The sequence below is a fragment of the Numenius arquata genome, chromosome 10 (genome assembly GCF_964106895.1).
Source record: "Numenius arquata chromosome 10, bNumArq3.hap1.1, whole genome shotgun sequence".
Lineage (NCBI taxonomy): Eukaryota > Metazoa > Chordata > Aves > Charadriiformes > Scolopacidae > Numenius > Numenius arquata.
The window spans coordinates 25976277-25998279 of NC_133585.1; the positions used below are offsets into that span (position 1 = coordinate 25976277).

The 22003-nt window shown below is 38.2% G+C and overlaps 1 protein-coding gene across 3 annotated transcripts in view; it reads right to left on the bottom strand.

Moving 5' to 3' along the window:
- The window catches only part of DCLK2 (doublecortin like kinase 2), a 92305-nt gene that overhangs the window by 16553 nt on the left and 53749 nt on the right, over positions 1–22003 (bottom strand). For 2 of the 3 annotated variants that reach the window (XR_012463468.1, XM_074155222.1), the window contains exons 5-9: positions 17898–17992; positions 11557–11629; positions 10471–10579; positions 4457–4514; positions 605–724 (exon numbers count right to left, since the gene is read on the bottom strand). Coding sequence is in view for 2 of the 3 variants with exons in the window: in XM_074155222.1 (XP_074011323.1) it covers positions 605–724; positions 4457–4514; positions 10471–10579; positions 11557–11629; positions 17898–17992 (455 nt within the window). In the remaining variant the exon portion in view is untranslated. Of the gene's footprint in view, positions 1–604; positions 725–4456; positions 4515–10470; positions 10580–11556; positions 11630–17897; positions 17993–21152; positions 21204–22003 lie in introns of all 3 variants that reach the window. The other variant, XM_074155221.1, reaches the window with a different exon arrangement.

The window sequence follows — 22003 nt, forward strand, 5'->3', positions numbered from 1 at the left end:
TGACTAAAACTTGATGCAACTTGTGTATTTAGTTCACGAGGTGACAGCAAAATGAAGATCTTTGTGTTTTCTCTGTACATGCATGAAAGCATCATTTATTTTCTGGTGAACTGGAAATAAGGTAAAGTGAATGTTTGATATAAGTAAAACAGGTGAGATTTTTTGAGTTTAAATTTTGCTAGACCATCATCAGTTGTGCTTAAACTATTCACTGGATCTGTTGCCTACTAAGATACATTCATTAAAGAGAGTTTGCTTCTTTAAAGTAAATTATTAAACCAAGATGTTAGTAAAATAAATGCAGGTGTTCTGTCAGTAAATGCATATCACTATTACCCCCGCATATTGTAAACATGATATAAAAACCACTATCCACTTCTCCCTAGACTGAGCACATTGCAAAATTACCTCAAAACTGTGTAAATAGTCTAATTACGAATGAAGAGACATAAATGCCATTAATGCAAGAGTACAAGAGTATTTGCATGATTAAAAATGCAGGTTGCCACTGCAATCTTATCTGATTATGTCTCCCAAGATCTTAATGTTCCTAGATTTCACACCAACACAGAAAATTTTTTAACAAAAGGCTCGTTAGTCTTACCTTGACCAGCTCCATCACTAGATAGAGTTCTGTTGGGGTGTCCATTTCCTCTATAAGCATAATGATATTTGGATGCTTCACTTGACGTAGAATAGACACTTCATTTTCAATCAGGTGTTCCTGTTCAGAAAAGAGGTCGGAAGTTTATCTGAATAGACATGAAATTCCCAATTCACTTTCCTTTGATCAGCTGACCACTGATCACCTGATCAGTATGCACCCTTTTTGCTGATTAATATAAAGTAGAGGTTTATTGTCAGATGCTGGATTATAACTTGTATTTTTGCCTAACTGTACACTTCATCACGGACCAAACAATTTAAAACACCGTATTTCACACACATGACCAATTGGATATCACTGAAAAAAAGACCCCAGGACATGACAGGAATTCAGGGAGTGCAGATTATATTCTTATGAGGTGAAATTAAATTCAGAACCTCCCGCCCCCAAGCTGGACCATTGAAACCTACCACCCCTCATCAATAGGTAACATGTTCTTGATCCTCTCCAGCCTTCACCTCTCATTTAGCACAGGTTACTCAAGGACAGATTACCTAGGATTTATTTTCAAGGACTTAATTTTTTTTTAAAAAGTTGTAGATTATACACAGGAAAAAAATATTATAACTGCTTTGGTTATGGATTTCAGTTCATTTTATATGTATGTTCAGATTTACAATCTGCAAAATACATAATAGCTTAGTTAAGTCGTTGTGGCTCCAACAGCTTACTAGCACACAGATTGAGTTTAATTTCCCCCTTCCTTATACTTCTGAGGAAGTAATGGGTTTCAAGAACAAATTAGTTTCAGAATGTTTCATTTTCTAGAACATCTTAGTACTTGGTTAACACTAGAGAGCGAAGAAAATTACGTGTCCCTTTCATGTGAAGAATGATTTACATTTTGCTTTATAAATACTGGAATACAGATACTGTATTTAGGTTCACTGCAAAATAAGTAGCAATGCTTGCACAAAACACTAGTTTCCTTACACTTTGACAGATAACAACTCATGTGGCTGGGCTTGGAACTTATTCATGTTTAATGTACTGATTAGTAGCAGGCACTTCATGCATTTGTGAGCAGAGCACTAGACGTTCTCTAGTGATTTGTGACCCACTGTGCACAGGCAGATCTTACACTACTTCACCTTCTATTTCCAGGGTTATTTACAGATGCACTGTGCTTTTGCCAAAGCTTTATGTGGCTACGTAACTCAGAAACCACATGCCATGTGTGCATCTCATTTCGTGAGAGTGTGGTGCAGCATATACGGGTTAAACAGTCACACCTCTGAAATTCAGTTTGAAAGAGCATCAATTGTCATTCTGAACAAACATATGCCTGCTCCAAGCAAAGTGCTCTGGAGAAAAAAAAAACACAAAACACAAACAAACATGAAGCAATTTTGTTAAACACAATGCTGAATCTCATCAACAGACAAAAGTGAACAGCCACAGCATACTAAGCCTTATGGATGGAAGCCTGTAAACTCAAAACTAGCATTGAGTCCAAGCAAAAACTAGATTCTTACAGCTTTTTCTACCTAAAGAACAGATAACATATTAAATTTATCACAGCCATTAATTATGACTAAGGCACAATAGCTTTACTTGTGCTTTCTTTGTTTCACTTGACTAAATTGTTAATTGCTTTAAATAAAACTCAGTCACAAGGAATGTTTATTTAAAATAAACAATAATACTTCTTTTTTAAAAAGGCTCCAAAATGTTTTTGAGCTACTATTATAAGACCTGTCCTCAAAATGCTGACTAATATGTTGTTAGTTATTTTCAGTCACCCCACTGTTTTTGCTATATTTTCTCATGTAAAAAAATAATTCTCAAACTTGTTAGAATATTCTCCTGGATAGTGCAATATAGGTTTCAGTCTACATTAATATGATTTATTTACAGAGAAATTATTGTATAATTAACATTTAAGCCGCCTGTGGACAATCCATTAGTCAATTCGATTCGAGTTGTAGGGCATCCAAGATAAACTGCTAGAGAGCAGTGAGCAAAATACAAGTCATGCATATTTGGGCCAGACAGGTGTTTTTAAGGTAGGGCTTATGTGAAATGAAGCGAGGAAGGAGTAAGCTGTAGCAAAATTTAATTATTTGCTTGGTTGGTCCTGCCATCTTCCTAAAAACAGTTCTCTGCTTGTACATACACACACATCTTTATGTAGCTATACAGGCAGGTGCTTTCAAAACAGAGAAGTATGCATCAATGGGGTTGATTTTTTAAATTTGTTCATTCTAAAGTAGTGAGAATGGTTAATAGAAAACACGTCTAAACGCTGCTGTGTAAAATAGTCTATCTCTAGACCATCCAATTTATGATACCTAAGCAGCTGACTAGACAAGCAATAAAAAACATCTGAAGTTGCAACACATCACCCAAAAGTTTTCTTTTGCAGTGAAACACTGCAAAAGGTCACCCTTCCTGCAGCCAAAGAAATGGCAACATTTTAATCCCAAAAAGGCAAATCTAACACTTTTTCTTGTGGTTATACATTTTTAAGATTTGTTCCAAAATTTTCCCTTAAATAAACCTAAAGAATATGAGATAAAGTGATGGAGAGATGGGAACACTCATCTCCTAGCACCTAATACACAATTTAAAATCTGCATAGATAAAACATTTCTATTTGAGGACCTCTACTTAAAGCAAGTCATCACAGCAGGTAATGCATTAGTGTACAGTAATACACAGTTCCTTACCATATAAAAAAATGTCATACAGACTTGGTACATCTTCCTACGAGGCCACACTCAGCATTTAGAGCTCTGAATTACACTCCAGAATTACTCTATGTAACTGAAAAAAACAGTACCTTTGAATTAAAACCCTGACTTGCTTGCAAAGTTATCTCTAGAATCCTTTCAATGCAATCATTTACATAAAAAATCAGGTGTTTGCATCAAAAATCCATCTTTTGAGTCATCCTTGAGAGAATGGCATATTTCCTACTCTCAAAGGGACTTTAATCCAGAATTTGATTGCTAATTAATACTGTGCCCTCAGTGTTCTTTTAGCTAACACTAAACTACGATCCATTTGATACTCAAGTTCCTCGAGTACTTTGTTTTTATGATACTGCAAACAAGTGAAAATAGAAGTATTTTATTTCTTGTTATCTCTTCCAACACTCTGTCTACATTCTTGGCTGTAGGTTGGGGGTTTTTTTCTTCCTTTTTTAAAATCTCTGTAGTTGGCAGGAAGCTGAAGAAGAGGTCTGACATTCTCAGATAACTTGCTTCAATTATGTAACATGTTTATTATAAATCTGCTGGACAGACAACTCTCAACTTTTTTTTGAGCTTGAATTAAAAAGAAAGTTTAAGGAAGTCTTTTGTTAAGAGATCTTTGTTATACAGGATGGTGAAACTACATAAACAGAAAGAAATGGTTCCGAAAATTTCTTTCCAAATCCATGTTCTGCATGTAAAAGGAGCATGTGCAGCCATAAAAAAAAAAAAAAAAAAAAAAAGATAAAAACAAGAGGCAGAGAGGGATGGGAATTACGTAAATACACATACAGCTGCAAATTTCCTCTCTCATATTTTACAGACCAAAGTCTTTCTAATATATTTTGGACACGTATTAGCATATTCTTTGTTAGTCCAATAAAACAGACGACAATTTGTTTATTACTCTATTATCTACTAGACTAACACTCGCTACTTTTATTATTTGCTTCTTGGATGTGTTATCATCCTGTTAAAGAGAGATTCTGAAAATAGTCAGAGAACCCAAACACACCCACCATTTATGACTAATGAGCAGCTGCTAGTGCTCTTTCTGCTATTTTTCTTATGCATGCAAATTTTTGTACGCTACCTTTCCACAGCATTTAGCCTTGTCTATGATCTTCAGTGCAAACTCCTTTCCTGTGGACCTAGCAAGAAAAATACGAGAACAGTTAATTAGAAACTGGTCAACAAATTGTGGCATTTTTCTGTAAGAACATCCATTATTGTAAGAGAGTGCCTTGACCAATGGAGGGTGCTGACAGAAAATTCACGGAACGCACTTGATCTTGTTTTTTTGTTTTCTCAGCAGCCTTTGCGCCTGCTGTTTCCCTGACTACCACAACCTAGCTCACTTTGTGTATTAATCCCAGGCTCCAGCTGCAATTCATTCTTTTGCACCCTGGCACAACTCTCTGTCATTTCTTTAATGCAACATGCAAAATTTGTCTTGATCCTTGGGCTTTGTTCAGCTGGTAGGCTTCAGAGATAAAATCATACACATTTATGTGTAAGTGAGCAGAAGAAAGATTGATACCCTAGTGGAAAAATTCAATAGGATTCAGCAGAGCTAAAACCCCATAGTTCACTACAGACTAGTCTAAAATCATGCAGAATTTATTAGGCACTAATTTTGACTATTTGTATTTCGTTCTCTTTATTTTTTTAAGTATTCTACAGAATTCTATAGCAGTCATCTAAAGTCCCATGATATTTAAGAGGGTGGTGAAATATGAAGTAAAAAGGGTTACTGTTCTCAGTAAATACTCTCACAGAAAGGAGTTCTTGTTTGCCTTTCGTCCCTCTAAGCAATAATAATCTTCTCCATTTCTCCAGAAGTGGAGAAAATGAGAGAAAAAGACAACACAAATGAATCTTTTTTTTTTTAAACAAAGACAACTTTACTACTTATATTAATGATGAATTAAAAATCAAAAGAAAATGTGATATAACCCTGTTCCTACTATTTTGTGTTGTGTCAGTACCTACAGACTCCAGTGTGCATCAGAACACCACTAGCACGTATGGTAAAAAATACTGCAGGCAGTTACAAAAGCAGAAGTCAGGCAGCTTTTAAACTTCCAGGTTAATTTTCACTGTACTTTCAGCATTAGATACAACTAGTCAATATCAGTACCTTATAAAAAGGAACTGAATTAATGTCTCGCATTCCATCTGTCCATTATTGAAAAAATACAGCAGAGGATCTCTGCTCTGAAAGCGCAGCTGTATCTGAGAGGTTGTCATAGTTACGACCTGATCAGGTCTTTAGATAGAAGTGTTATCTAAGTAGTATCTGTGAAATACCATCCTCTTATATTATAGACCTGATGTAAAATCTACTATGAATACAGCGTGCAATTCAGAATCACAATTTATGCATTGTACTAAATTAAGTGCGTTATCTGAAAGCCTGCAAACAACTGATCAGCAAAACCCGCTTAGTACACCTTCGGCACTTACGCTGTGTAGAAAGAGGAGTTAACATTCACAAAGCCAAATTCATCAACCAACCTCAAGTCCCTCCCGCAAATATCCTTTACTATAGCACCTAAGAAAAAACCTTGGATATCATCCACGGAATTTGTGTGCTAATACCACTGCCTATCATACACCAGTATTGTCTGACGGGTTTCTGGTATTCTTCTGTCTAGCTGTCAGCGTCCATCTGTTGACTTATGTCTTTATATACAGACATAAAGGCACGCTTTATAGAAGCAACCGCCTCACTCTTTTTGTAGAACAGCTGGTATAATAGGATCCTGGCTCCACAACTAAGACTCCTAAGCACAACACTATTAGAAATGAAGTATAATAATTAGTAGGGATTAAAAGGCAAGCATTTATAGTTGGAGTTTCTTCTCTCATTGTTATAATTAGTAACTACTGTTGTATATGTATTTTATATAAAATTCATTTTATAATGCTTCACAAAATACAAAGATTGAATCCCATACAAGTTTAATTTTGCCTATTTTTTTTAAATAATTGGAAGGTTGTTTTTTCTAGTCCAGTCCCCTCATTCAAAAAAGCACAGATGACATTTTGAAACCCAAGTGACTTAACAGCCCTTTTGCCATTGTCAGTGGAACTTAAAGCGATATTCAAAATGCCCAGTTGATAGTCCTGAAAATAATAAATTGTGTTATCTTATGATTTTAACCTGTCATTATTTGTGAACGTTGTTCACTCCATATATAACAAAGGATGTGGGGCCAGTTTCAGGATGCATGGGAAAACACTGTTCAAGTATCATTCATTTGGTGTCTGTGCCAAAACTTTGGGTTTTTACACCATGGAAGACCCTTTGAGAGAACAGTCAACATGGATTCACAAAGAGAAAGTCCTGTTTAACTAATTTGCTATCCTTCTGTGATAAGGTAACCTGCCTAGTGGATGAAAGGAAGGCAGTGGTGGATGTAGTTTTTCTGGATTTTAGTAAGGCTTTTGACACCGTCACTCACGGCATCCTCCTGGATAAGTTGTCCAACTGTGGGATGAGTGGGTTCACATTGCGTCGAGTGAAAAACTGGCTGAAGGGCAGAGCTCAAAGGGTTGTAGCGAATGGGGCTATATCTGGCTGGTGACCAGTCATCAGGAGTGTTCCTCAGGGTTCAATTCTAGGACCATTCCTGTTCAATGTATTTATCGACAATCTAGATGCAGGAGTTGAATGCATCGTTAGCAAGTTTGCTGATGATATCAAACTGGGAGGTGCTATTGACTCTCCTGAGGGACAAGAGGCCTTGCAGAGGGATCTAGATAGATTGGAGCATTGGGCTATGATTAATGGGATGAAATATAACAAGTCAAAATGTCAGATTCTGCACCTAGGACGGAGTAATGCCAGGGACAAGTATAAATTGAGAGAGGAGTGGCTGGAGAGCAGCCCTGCAGCAGGGGATCTGGGGGTGCTGGTTGACAGGAGGCTCAACAGGAGTCAGCAGTGTGCCCTGGCAGCCAAGAGGGCAAACCCCATCCTGGGGTGCACCAAACACAGCATCAAACATGGTCAAGAGAGGTGATTATCCCACTGTATTCAGTGTTGGTGCCACCTCACCTTGAGTACTGTGTGTAGTTCTGGGCCCCAGAATTTAAGAAGGATGTTAAAGTCCTTGGATGTGTCCAGAGGAGGGCAACAAAGCTGGTAAAAGGACTGGAAGGAATGTCCTCTGAGGAATGGCTAAGAACTCTGGGCTTGTCTAGTTTGGAGAAAAGGAGGCTGAGGAGCAACGTTATTGCTCTACAGCTTCCTGAGGAGGGGAAGTGGAGAGGGAGGTGCTCATCTCTTCTGCTTGGCATCCAGTGAAAGGACGCATGGGAATGGTTCAAAGCTGTGCCAGGGGAGGTTTAGAGTGGACATTAGGAAGCCCTTCTTTACCAAGAGGGTGGTCAAACACTGGACCAGGCTTCCTAGAGAGGTGGTTGATGCCCCAAGCCTGCCAGTGTTTAAGAAGCATTTGGACAATGCCCTTAATAATATGATTTAACTTTTGGTCAACCCTGAAGCAGTCAGGCAGTTGGTCTAAAAGATTGTTGTAGGTTCCTTCCAACCAAAATATTCTCTTCTTCTCTCTCCTCTTCTCTCCTCTCTTCTCTCATCTCTTCAGTTTCACTCAAGCCTCATATGTGTAGCTTCAGGTAAAATGAAATGGACAGAAATCCAGTTGCAACTCAGCTGGTTATATTGACTTCTCACAGCTTTTGTAACAGACCTGTGGTGTTTAAAGCAGTAGGGACATGATTACAGACTGATGTGTTAATGCTTGTCAGGAACCAGAGTTTCTTGGTAGAAACTGCTCAAAAAGAAAATAAATCAAGACCTTGGAATCTAGATGTGAAGAGTGACAAGAAGCATTACCTTAAACCTGCACATACAACAGGAACTTTTTTTTGAGCAGTAATTGTAGCATATTCGTATCACACAGCCATTTCTTTTTTCATCAGCACTGTACTCGGCTCGTATCTGTAGGAGCTGCCACCTTTCCTTTCTCTGGAGCTGCTTTATTCCTTTCCCTATAAACTTTGCATACTTGTACATCACTTTCTCAAAAAACTATTAAAAATAACAATTGTCATTTTCTCCTGTAAACCAGAAGGGCATATTAGACATCGTGTTAAACACCACCTGCCAGTATTATTCTCAGTAATGGTGAAAAATAATCCAGATACAGTATGAAGAAACAATTCTCTTGACAACAGCGATAATGGCCACAGAAAGTTATGGATTGTAAGATCCATTCACCCGTGTTTCAGTAGAGGAGGCCCCAGGTTCAGCCTCAGTACCCAATCCTTTTGGCCCACTTAGGTAACTCAGCAAAAGCATCTATCTATGCGTCTATGATCTGCTAAGACTGGAATGTGATGTTTCCACTCATAATTATCTTTCATTTCATTTTAAATAAAACCAGCAGATGAGGATCAAATGAAAGAAACTGTTTCTGTAACTTTTACGGTTCTTGCAGCATTTACTGAATTTGCCCAGCGTTTGTGTACAAGTTGGAGATTCCTCATAATATTTAAGAAGCTTACATAACTCTCAGAGTGAAGACAGCAGAAGGTGGTCCTAAAAAATACACTGAGAAAGCGACAGTCAAATCATCTGTTATGTTTGCACTAGCAGCAAAGTGTGACACACAGCTTGCAGAGGAAGAGCAGTAACACAGCCCAGGTCTGTTAAAGGTATTCTGTCTGCCCCACGGGAAATCGGGCACAAAACCATTTCAGAGTCTGGAATACTAAAGGGTTGATTTCAAAAGTCTCTGGCTAGTCAGCGCCCTACCTCAGAAGAAACAAGCACAAGAGAGTCAGTAGCACAGGCTGGTAGCCAGCACAGCAACCCCAGACAACGCTACAGGCTTGGGGAAGAGCGGCTGGAAAGCTGCCCAGCAGAAAAGGACCTGGGGGTGTTGGTGGACTGTGGGCTGAACATGAGCCAGCAGTGTGCCCAGGTGGCCAAGAAGGCCACCAGCATCCTGTATCAGGAACAGCGTGGCCAGCAGGAGCAGGGCAGTGATGGTGCCTCTGTACTGGGCACTGGTGAGGCCTCACCTCAAGGGCTGTGTTCAGTTCTGGGCCCCTCACCACAAGAAGGACATTGAGCATGGAGCATGTCCAGAGGAGAGCCACCAAGCTGGTGAGGGGTCTGGAGAACAAGTCACACGAGGAGAGGCTGAGGGATCTGGGCATGTTTAGTTTGGAGAAGAGGAGGCTGAGGGGAGACCTCCTTGCCCTCTACAACTCCCTGAAAGGAGGGTGTAGAGAGGTGGGTGTTGGCCTCTTCTCCCAAGGGAATAAGGACAGGAGCAGAGGAAATGGTCTGAAGTTGGGGCAGGGGAGGTTTAGATTAGATATTGGGAAGAATGACTTGCCTGAGAGGGTGGTCAGGCACTGGAACAGCCTGCCCAGGGAGGTGGTGGAGTCACCATCCCTGAAGGTGTTTAAGAAACGTGTAGACATGGCACTTCAGGGCATGCTCTAGTGCCCGAGATTGTTGGTTTGTGTCTGTTTGTGGGGTTGTGTGGTGGTGGTGTTGGGATTTTTTTTTGTTTGTTTTTGGTTTTTTTTGTGGTTGGACTCGATGATCTCAAAGGTCCCTTCCAACCATGAAGATTCTGTGATTCTGTAACGGCGTGCCTTTAAGAATACTTTGCCCACAGTATTTTCAACTGAAAGCTGTCAAAAATCATTTAAGCAGCAGGCAGTAGGGATATTGTAGCAGCAGAACTGCTGAGGCAGAAGGGAGGCCTCTCAAAGAGTGTTCAGATGTCACATACAATTTCCTGCCATCCACAACAGTCTGTTGTGTGAAGGGATTTCCTGAAGATCTGTGGGGTTTCCTTAAGAACCTCTCCATTAGAAGGTGATACCTCCTTTAGTTTTTGGGATAAAAAGCCATATTCCTCTGCTGCTCTCATATCCCTTTGCTGGAATAATACATAGGAAGCTCCGTGTGTTTTGCTATGCCTAGTTCTCCTGAAGTACATACATATCTCTGCAACTGCTCTTTGCTTTCATCTCATCACATTTTATATGAAATTATGCTAATGCACAAGGCTTTATCCAGTAAAATAAACAGCAGTAGTGAACAGTTTCCTTGCTTACCGTTCTACGCACTCCTTTACAACAGCAAAATTGCCATCACCAATCACCTTCCCCACTTTATACTTCTCCAGAATTGCAGATGACCCTGAGCACTTGTTTCCATTCACACCTGCAAAAGAGCAAGGTCAATAATGCAAGCTGAAGAGAAGCATCAGCAGGACGTAATATATGCCCAATGTGTTCAACAGATACAGAACAGTCACAAACGCAAAACAAAACTTGTAACAAAACCAGTAAGCTGTTTTCTTCACAGCTTATTCCCTTGTTTTCATTTCAAACATAAGAAAGAACATGATAAGACTACCCTGAGTTGTTGGACCTTTTAACACACAAATCAAATATTACTGGTTTTGTGTGGACATATTCTAAAAGTAATGAATGCAGTTAGAAGTCCTTAGTCTAAATATTTTCTGAACTCAAAATACTATTTCTGAGGTATCTTTTTGCATACTCAAAGCAGAAATTCAAATCAGATTAATCTACAATGCATGTAAAAGAACCAAGTTTTATCTGCTGAGTTCCTTCAAGTTCCCTTAGCTGTCGCCAAAACATCCAAAATGCAAATAATTTTGACAGGGGCTTATTTCAATATTATTATATTAAAAAAATGACTTGCAAATGAAATTTAAAATAAATTTAAAAAATAACATTACTTTAAAGAGATGAGGAATGAAAGGTTAAGTTTAGGTAAGGTCAGTTGACGGGCTAGTGGTTCTACCTGAAGCAGAATGTGCTGTTTTGAGGAGGGCTCCACTTTCAATCCAGCCACAAACATCATTTCTAGTGATACTCTGCCGGTCATGTTCAAAAATCACTCAAATTCCTAACAGTGACCACTGAAGGGCAGGATCCACTAATATGCTACCACTTGACAAAAAAAAAGAACAAAATTTATTTCCTAGCTTTAAACCCCTGATGTAGAAAAACGTGATAACAATTTTTCCAAGATAAGGTTGTCGACAAGGTATCAAATATCTCAAAACAAAAAATTGTTTGGAGTCATCAGAAACCACCTAAAAGTGCTAAGCCAACTGTCACCTACAACAAAATTTTTGCAAGGATTGTTAGCAATTATTGGTGTCCTACCTTCAGGACTCTGGCAATGGAGAGATTCAGGTACACCATTCACATTGGAAGAAGATCCACCATGTGGAGAAATCTATGGAATTACATAAGAACTTATTATCTCTGACGATAAAGTAACCACAAGAAGGAGTCAGCCAAAAAAAAAAAACCAAAAAACAGCAAAGTTAAAAACAACCACCCTAAAAACACCTATACAAAGTCAGTTTACTTTTCTACTCCCATCTTATTTTTATTCTTGCTTTGTCGCAGTTCATCATCATTATAGTACATCATTGTCACTTGCACCAATTTCAGATTCAGCCCTGATATTCCTATTTAATAGGTAGTTGAACAGATTTCCGTAAACAGCAAAGAAAATTCCCTCCAGCTGCACCAAGTTCCATCTAAACACTATAGAGCCCGTGTGTGTGAGACAACATTCCTTCCTCATTCTACTCAACGAGATCATTACAATACACTCCGCGTAAATTTTCATGTAAGCCAGAGACAGCCACCTCCAGACAACTACTCAGTGGCCAGTGCAGCAAGCACGTGCTCTCGTGCTGTAGTCTAAAACATCCCTTCATAGCTGGCACTGCCTAAGGTTTTCCTAACTGAACTCTGTCAATACATGCTCTGTACAGATTAGCAGTGAAGCATGCTAGGAAGGTAAAGTAGAAATGCTTGAATAGCCCCGGTAGCTTTCATTTAAAGAGGAGAATTTTGGCATAGGTCGCCAGGTTTATCTATGACAGTCAGATTTGCTTGGTAATATAGCAGTCTACATTTTAGGTTATTATCGATGTGAAGATTTATGACATCTACAAGCATTGCAAGTTAGATGTCTGATAGGCAACCAGACATAGATCCAGTATTTGTTTTTTTACAGTGTCACAGTAACTAAAATCTAAATGATTTTGAAGGATGAATGATGAAGAAAACTACTTTTGCTGCACTAACAATTTAATTGGTTCTCGATCCGAATCTTGACAATTCTACTCAAAGTCATCCTGTCATACTGCCCAGGGACATACACAACAATCAATTTTTATTTTAAAAAGGGGTGGGCACATAGGAATGAATGCCATAAATAGTAAAATGTACTGGATGTGTTCTATGCATCATTGTTTTATAAGCTCTCCCATTACAGTTAAGTATAGGGATGCTCTATGAAATTAAAACATATTTTAGATCATTCCCCCTTCTGTATGTAACATTTCCTGCTGTTTTGTGAAGTTCCATATCTTGTTTTCTTCATGGGGTATTATAGTAGTTCTCGCCACTCACCACATAAAGGATTAAAACGCTTCTCTGCCTTAAGCTCAGTGTCTGTTGAAATGGCTTTGCATCACACCAGGAATGCAAATGCAGCATTTTCCATTTTAGCTGACATTGTCTAGTTACACTGCTGAATATTTTAAATCATTAACACTATTGTCAATGAAAGAACTGAACTGACAGATAGGGATATTGTCTAAAGGCTCATGAAATGCTAATGAACGCTCAAGTTTCTAGTGGCAGCTGAGCTGCCAAATCAGCTAAAGGTACGGTAACTAGAAGCTGTAAAACTTCATTTTGCAGAGCCTCTGAAACAATGATGTTTACTAGCATTTGGCATAGAAGTAGTATCAAACAGCAACCAGTCAGTTACTACTCTGCTCCTTGCTAATAACTTAAAACCAGGCTATGTTAATGCTGCTGTCTGAGTTACCTATTTATTTAACAAGGACCAGGAACAGGGACATTTGTGCAAAATCATGAGTCAGTCTCTTAACTAGTCAATCACATTTTCTTCAAGCATGAAGCAGGGATAACAGAACAGATCACTGCAAAGAATCAGTCATCAGTCAAAACTACTGGTAATCTATTCTGGGTTTTCAGTGAGTGACAATACATGGGACTATCTAGACCACATTTCCAACTTCCTTCATCCTTGGAATAAGGTCAGAGCATGACTGGGCATGTTCCTTCTTACCTTCTTACCACAGTATTTACAAGAAGGAAGCAAATAGCAACAGGGAAAAAAGCTAAAAGGAATACAAAAAGGAAAAAACCAAAACTAATGCTGCTGTTGTGGCTGAGATGCTAGATCAGAACCTGAAATGGCAGGTTTAACCTTAGCTCAGCTACTAATTTCCCTTATGGTTCTAGACATGAGGCTGAACTCATTCTACAACAGAGATTGCTGTAAGTCTGTGTTTCAGTTCCTCAGCAGCAAAATCAGTCTGGTCTTTCTATACTGTACCAGAGCACAGTAGAAATATATACATATATATGATGTCATGCATTTTGTTGCACTGCTCTGGAAACACTGAAGAACCACATAAAGATTTACCCTTTTTCTAAAGAGATTTTGAGTTGCAACACATTATGTAAAGCATTTAGCAAACTGATGACAATGGTGAATGGACTTGATGCCATGTGAAACCTCAGTTTCCTTTCCAGCACAAATTAGCCAACTCTTTTTATCCACTGTACAAGCAAGAAGGATGCTGAATTGTAAATTCAAAGGGAGAAGTTAAAGAATCCCTCTAAGAACTGCTATTGCACCTGTATCACTGGGTCGGATAACTGCACGTAAATATTCTTAACATGAAACCGCTAACAGAAGCACATGCGTACAAAACTGAAGAGATTAAAACCTTGATGAAGATAGGCACTAATTGTTTAAATCACTTAAGCACATGTTTAACTTTAAGTACATTAACATCCTCATTGAAGTAAAAGGGACTACTCAATAGCTTAAAGTTAAGCAAGTACTTAAGTTATTTGTTGGATCAGGTTTTAATGCCCTTTCACTTTGGTCATTTGGTCAATCAATTGAAAAAGTAATACAGCAACAAATTCAAACACAACGCTATTTAGCATAATTAGGATTCTAGGAAAGGCCTCAACTGTAAAGCTTCTTTATTTGTACAGTTTTATTTTCTTTTTAAAAAGATGACAAGACTTTGTGGTACTTAATTTCAAAAGGGGGCACCACTTTCCAAAATCTCATATTTAATCTGACTAGATTAAGTCTCTGGATGATTTTTATGGTATGAAGCACGCAGAGTAACAGATGTATTAGAAGATGTAACAGATGTACTAACAGAGCTAAGAGTTAGAGTACCCCTAACAGCATTGCATGGCTAGGTATCTATAAATACACAATGAGAACCAAAGATAAAGGTTAAACCTTTAGGTTGTCACCTGCCTACAGAATGGACTCCTCTTGGTCAATTGTTCCTGTGCCACTTAATGCACTGTTACTATTATTTCTTAATCCATGTACTAGTTTTAATCTCTATGGAAAAGTTAATAGAAAAATAAGAAACTCGGCAAATCTGCTCAAAAAAGAATATTGTACAGAGTAGTGACTTCATGTCCACACTTGTTAACTTTTATATCTAAATCTTTACCTTGAAACAAACCCTTTGCGAAGGGAAATGTCTAGGTTACAGGCTAAAATTGTGACGTTAAAAATAAACAACTTTAATAAGAATACATAGTAGCATACAACTGGGTGCATGGTATCCATATTTGTCACTTACTGGAATAAAGGCATTTATTTGGGTTGTGGGAAAATTCTGTAGTGTTCACTATTCTTAAACGATAGCATAAATTCCTTACTTCAATACAATGTCACACTCCAGTAATTCTTTAAAAACACTTCTGCAAGATTGGGATGTTGGACAGCAAACTGACGTACTGTACGTACTGAATAATTAATAGCACAAGGGCGCTCTGGTTGGAAGAGCTGAAAAGGACAGAAGGAAAGCCCTTCTCTTTAAAGACAAGCTGTTCATGGGGAACGTTTCCTGCAAGGAGTTTTTTGTGCCTAAGCATACTACATCTGCTTATAAAGTGTTGCGAAGCAGCAGGAATCCTTGGGGACTGACGAGACTTCACTTTAAAGGAAAAGTGGCATTTGGAGAATGTGATGTAAGACCCAGTGCTGAGACCGAGAAAAAAATTGCTGTTGCAATCAGTATCTTTTGCAAGTTTACTGCCTTGATAATTAATATTATCATTTAAGCTCTATGTTGATCATCAAACTTCAAAAAGCTTGGCCAGGTTCTAATCTATAGCCACATATTTTATTTTGCCCTGGTTTTCCAAACAACACCATTTTTAAAGTACATTTCACGTGCAGCTGCTTCGATGGTCTGCTCTTTACAGGAAATAGAAGCATCAACCCTGATTTGTTCCCTTTTCCTGCTGCCTCAAGCTCATATAAAACCATTATTAAGTGTTGCTGTTTCACGCTCTACAAAAATAAACATATATGATTTCTACAAAACAAATCAGCCAAAATATTGCATTTCCAAAGCCAAAATAATACTTTATTCTTTCACTGTCTGCCATGGTATTTATATCTACGTTTTCATTCAGCTGTAGTCATGGCACTTCTTTATACGTGTGCAGGAAGCCAGACTACTTGTCTGTACAGCAATGTAGTCTTAGCAACAAGGAATTATTTAACTATAGGGAAAAGCAGTAATCTCAAAATGATAAAATTGGTCCCTGCTTTCCTTCTGTTTTCCTCATCTGACTGGCCAAAATAAATCCTACAAAAATAATAATGGGTTTCTTAAAAACATCTGGGTTTGCATAAAACCACGCCCGCCTGTTACCGGTTTTATGTTGATACTTCACCAAAACAGCCGTTACTACTAGAACATAATCAAGAAACAAGGATCACTGCACTGTGCACTTGATCCTTTTGGAATTTATCCTGAGATTCATCAGATAACTTTCCCTATCTTTAGTCTCAGGAGCACAGCTGGGATCCTCCTACTGAACAGATGCATCCTAACGAGATAAAACAAAAGGTAGTCACTACTTCGGTAACAGGTCAGGTCTGAAATGATTAAGTTGTTTTTGCTGTTTTCTTTGGGATGAAGTATCTGACACGAAAACCCATTAGTATCCAGCATCAATTAAATTCCAAAATGAAAAAGTACAACAGCCTACTGCAGTGAAACTGACAGTGAAGGGGAAAGAAGACATGTCCACTTCACTGAAAATCGCTTCTTACTATCAGAATTATCTCTGGAGCTTTAATCGGCTACAAGCAGACAGGACAGCGTGGGAAAAAAAAAAACCCAGTTTCTAAGCTTGTAATTTCATTAAAGAAAGACAAAAGAGCATTTGTTAAATATAGTGCAGACCAGCTGAGAGCCTCAGTCCAATGATTTTGGTGTCCTCTACTGTAAGTTCTATAGCAGAGCTGTCCAGACAAATTTTAAGACACACGGTCCTAATTTTCAATGCCAGAACTACCACTGCTCTTGAAAATGCTTTACAGGGGAAAGGCCAATCTATGTCACTTTGGACAAAGAGAAGCTCAGCAACATAAAGGCAGAGACCAACACCAAGTTGCTTCAATGAATCAGACAACTAAAAATACATTAGAATTAAAGAAATAAATAAAAATCTTTCCTCAGAATTATCACAGAAGCCTGGCAGAAACCAGTGCCATACTCCTTGCAACACAAAGACTTGGTAACAATTAGCATGTCAAAACCCAAATCTAAACACCATTCAAATCACGTCCTTCAGCCAGTCTCTTAAGTGAGAAAACAGTTTTTCACAGAATTATGTAGCCTCTTCATAACTGTTGTGTTCACCAATGGGAGCTATTACTTGATCAGAATAATCAGCGCAAACCATCCAGTGTGCTTCCAGAAAGGCTGCAATTGATGATTTCATAAGAAAATTCTCCCTGAAAGGACAGCTGCACCAATGCAGCAGTGAGATGCTCAGCTGTGCTCCAGCCTGTTCCTTTTATTTTCCTGAGTAAAAGGTACAGAGCAGCCTCTAAGAACTGTAAATGTTACCAATTTTTAAGTGGGAGAGGAAGAGAATTCTCTTGGTGCAACACAGGGAAAAATCTGCCAGACATCAGGCTGCTCCCAAAGGAACTTCTCACACACTTTCAGGCACAAGACTGCATCAAGAGGTGAAATTGTGTGCCACGGATGAAGAAGGGTGCTTCAGATAAAATTCTGCTACAAAATGCTACAAAACTATAAGGTATCTAAAAGAGGATACTACTTTTATATAGGCTGAGGGAATATAAATTACTTGGGGGCTTTCTGCAGCCCACGAAACAATGGAAAATTTGGAGGACAAATCGGCATATTCAAGCCACCATCACCCTCTGCATTTCCTAAACTGAGAGTTCCATCCTGCCAACCAAAGACAAAATACAAAAATCTTACTTCAGATCTCTTTCCCGCTTCAACTCAGAAAATCATACCAGCAAGGCTACCCTACAGAATTGTAACTCTTTTTGATTTTTTTCTTCTTCAGCATCAGTATAATACATCATTCACTGAATAATGGAATTTAGGGGTTTTGACGGTACTTGCACTTACCTTGAGTCCACGAAAGCTGCCTGGGCTTGTTGGTGAAGAACTGGAGGACTTTGTAGATTTTGGGGTGGATAATTGACTGCTTGGGGTTCCATTAACTGGCAAAAGCAAACAAATGAAAGAAAAGATGAATAGAAGTCAAAACCCCTAACTTGCTTTTAAACATAACATACATCTCTGACAAGTTATCACTCAAATCTGCATACAAAGACCAAAATAGACTCCTCAGCATTTAGGAAAAAATTATATGCTTGCATGTCGCACAACTGCACCCCCAAAACTCACGTGGCTGGATACAGGATCAAGAATACACACACATATTGCATTGTCATTCTAGAGATTAAAAAGGCCTACTCTGTCCTTTGCCAGGGCAAGAGCTTTGGGCAAATAATAGCTACAGGTTTTTTAAATTATATCCTTTATTGTTATATCGCACAATAAATTATGGAGAGACAAAGCATTCCTAAATACTCTTGACCTGCCACCTCTCCTTTTTGGATCAATGCCTTACTTTCTAGGTAGACTCTTTCGCAGAACACAAGTTGTTTTGTTGGATTTTTTTTCCAAGAAAAACAAGCAAGAAGTATGAGCTGTTTGGATGATAAAGAACTTAAACAATAATTCAGAAACATATTGATTCAGGGGAGAAAAACCCCAACAAGGTAAAAGTTACTAGTTTTTTTCCGAACTTCCAAGAAGTTCAAGTGTCTGTGAAAACATACATCTTCCCTCTTGACTGCAAGAATTCATTCATTCTAAGTCCAGTTTTCCAAAGAGGCCTGGCACAACATCTGTTGCATCTTTGGTGACTTGAATATAACTTAGGTTAGCCCTTGTAATTTTCTGAAAAAAAACCAAACTGATGAATTTCCTTATGCAGACAGAATACCACACTGCTCACCATACACAAATATGATGCAGCATTATTTCCTCTCTAGCTGAACCTCATTTTTCCTGGGAGAGGAAAATACTAGGCAGAAATTTAAGAGCTAGAAAGGTTTCATAGCTGATTCATGGTGAAGAATTTTTTTTTCAGAAAGAAAAAAGCAACCCTGGCAAATAGAAACTTAATTTCAAAGCAAGTAACAGTTGCACCTACGCATATCCTATACACATTCAGAGGTCTGTCACGGGTTACACAACACTTCTTAACCAGAGCTATTGGATTTATTTCACAAGTGTCTATTAACGTAGTACCCTAACATTCTCCCAGTGCTGAAGATGCCTTCCAAGTAATATTTTTACAACCCGGACAACCCCTACCAGTAGGCCAGGCTGACTGCACTGCAACTTCCACAAATCCCCGTTTTTCACAAAAACCTCTTTCTCCGATGTGTGATGTTAAGATATAACTAATTACCATTTAGCTACAGACTAAGTCTGTCTTGAAGTCTGATAACTTGGATTTACATTCCCAGATCTATTACGTGACCAAGAGCTAGTCTTTTATATTAAAAGTATTCAGTAAGTTTAGGATATTTTTGTCTTGACTTTGACAAGGGCTGCCTGTAAGAACAACCGGCAAATTACTTAAGTGTTTTTTTTAAGAAGCTAAGAGTATTTAGGAGTATACGTTCCTCCTGCAGACTTATTTTCATCACTTTGTTTTAGATAACTTTATTGAAACTTGGCATATCAATGCACCTTGTTTTATAAACAATTTGCAAGTATGACAATGAAAAGGGCTAGTGAATGCTATATTACTGTTTTCTGCTTCTTGCATACACAATTTGCTCTAGCCATTAGAAAAAATACAGAGCTGTAAAGTTCATGACCAAAAATGAGATACTTCAGTAGAAAAATTTGCTTCCAAATGACCAACTATTACTACAGGAGGAAAAAGTTTTCTTTATTCACAAATTCCTTTTATACAGTTCACAAAAGGTCACTATTTCCTGAACATGACCAGGCCTACACTATGAGACATCCTTGTCTGTCTCTAAGTCACTACCATCCTTTTAAGCATCGACAGGAAGCACTAAACTGTAACCTGTGAAATTGGCTGGTTAACAATCTTCTTCTCTCTCCTCACTGTGTAAGGAAGAACATCACAGAGCCTACACTGACAGCACCCTCGCTCTTTGCTAATACCTCAGGCATGCTTGGTGGACAAGGGTGATGTTCCGAGCCAAGGGTACAACTAGATGACATCCAGAGGTCCCTTCCAATTTTTGTCCTTCTATGATTCTACAACACATGGTACGTTCTGCTAATTAAAAGAGCTGTCTCTAGATACAGCTTTGCCAACATCTTCTGAGATCCACTGCACGCGAGTTGGTACACAACTGCAACAACAGTAAAAGCTGGAATGGGCCCTGTGTAGGTGTAAAAAATTCACGAGTGAGTGGCTGCATGGTGCTTAGTTGCCAACTGGGGTTAAACCACAATACTGCTATTTCAGACAGCAGTACGTTTTTGGTTTGGTGTTTTTTTTTTTTTTTTTTTTTAAATCAGAAACCACACGAGCAATCTGTATTCATTTTTGGCACAAACTTGTCCACTGCTATTGATTTCCTGATTATTTCATGTATATGCAAAACTCACCTTTTTTATCTATTTTCTAAGTATTAGTTCTTTTGAGGTTTCTTTAGACATGAATAAACAGGAAAAAAATTTCTTCTCTGTCACTCTTTAAGTAGTACGTATTAGGCTACAATTCTTTGGCATATTGGAATGCTGAAAACTGAAAAACCTATGAATATCTTTTAACAATCTAGTGTGGTCCAAAGTCTCAACTTACTTGCTAATCAAAATACATGCTACTTCTTTTAGAGATACTTTCGCTTTAAACTGAAGGTTCAAAGAGGTTTCTCAGTGTTTTAGAGCATAGGCTGAAATAACACAAGAAAACAAAAGAAGTAACTGCAAATAAAATGACATATGTTTTTGCACTGCTTTTTTCAGCAATCCTCATCCCTGTCTTTTCACACTGGCTGAAATTTTCTATTCTGCTTTAGAATACATATACAAATGTATTGCTCCTCAGAATGCTTCTCTACTTGTAGTCAAATTACACCTTTACAAATTTAACTTTGACACCATTAGCAGTTGTCCAAGAACTGTAAAGCATCGTTTATGTTATTTCACTCAAACAATCTACTTCAACAAAAAACGTACATCCGTTTCGTCTCTGGTTCACTGAACGCAAAACATGTGTACCAAGCTTGAAAATATTCACAAATACAGCAAAAAGAATACAGGTAAATGGAGAGGGAGGAGACACACTAGTGATATACAGCCATAATAATAATGGCTCACCTGGGGATTTTGCTGAAGAATAAGCACTGGAGTAGTGGCCACCCCTCTTTACTGTACTCATATATTTGACACAAAGGAAAAAGACAGTAAGGAAAGAAGTTATTAAACAGCTCTGAACATGCATGAAAGGAAGAAGGGTAAAGATAAGTAAAGACTACATGAGAAAAAATGGCAAGTAAATAGAAGGATAAATACCAGACACTTCGGACAAATTTTTTAAACTAACCTAACCGAAGGGGTGTCCAATTAGAAATAAGTAAGGTAACGGCAGCACTGATTTCTAAATACTTTGCATAAACTTCACTGTTGATAGGTTTCTCATGCTATCTCACTGGAGTTAACAGGATTGCACGAAACGTAGATCAGTTGTGAAACTTGGCCCTTCATGCTACCTTTTGTCTTTGTTGTTACTGCGATCATTCTTCGAACCTTTTCAGTTAAATATTCAACCTTTATAAATAGGTGATCAATATTCCACTTTGAAAGAACCCAAAGACATAAAATTACTTTAACCAGCATCAATTAAGCAAAACAAATATTGATACAGAAATGAGAATATGGAACATGTTGCAGTTTTGAATACACGCACAGGAGCTTACATGCATAGTTACATTCAAAACAGAGCATATATATTTAGATATTCAATGGTTTGATTTCAGGGCTCCTTCTCTCGGTCTGAGGGAAATAAAATAATCCACTTTTCCTGCACTTAGAAATTAAACGCAGAGGTAAAAAAAGGAAAAAACCAAGTTTCTCCCTTCTATTAATTTGCATAAAAGATTCAATGGTTGGAACATATGGTGTTCAGCCAAACTGCTGGCAAAAACACAATGTGAACCTTTCTTTGAAAT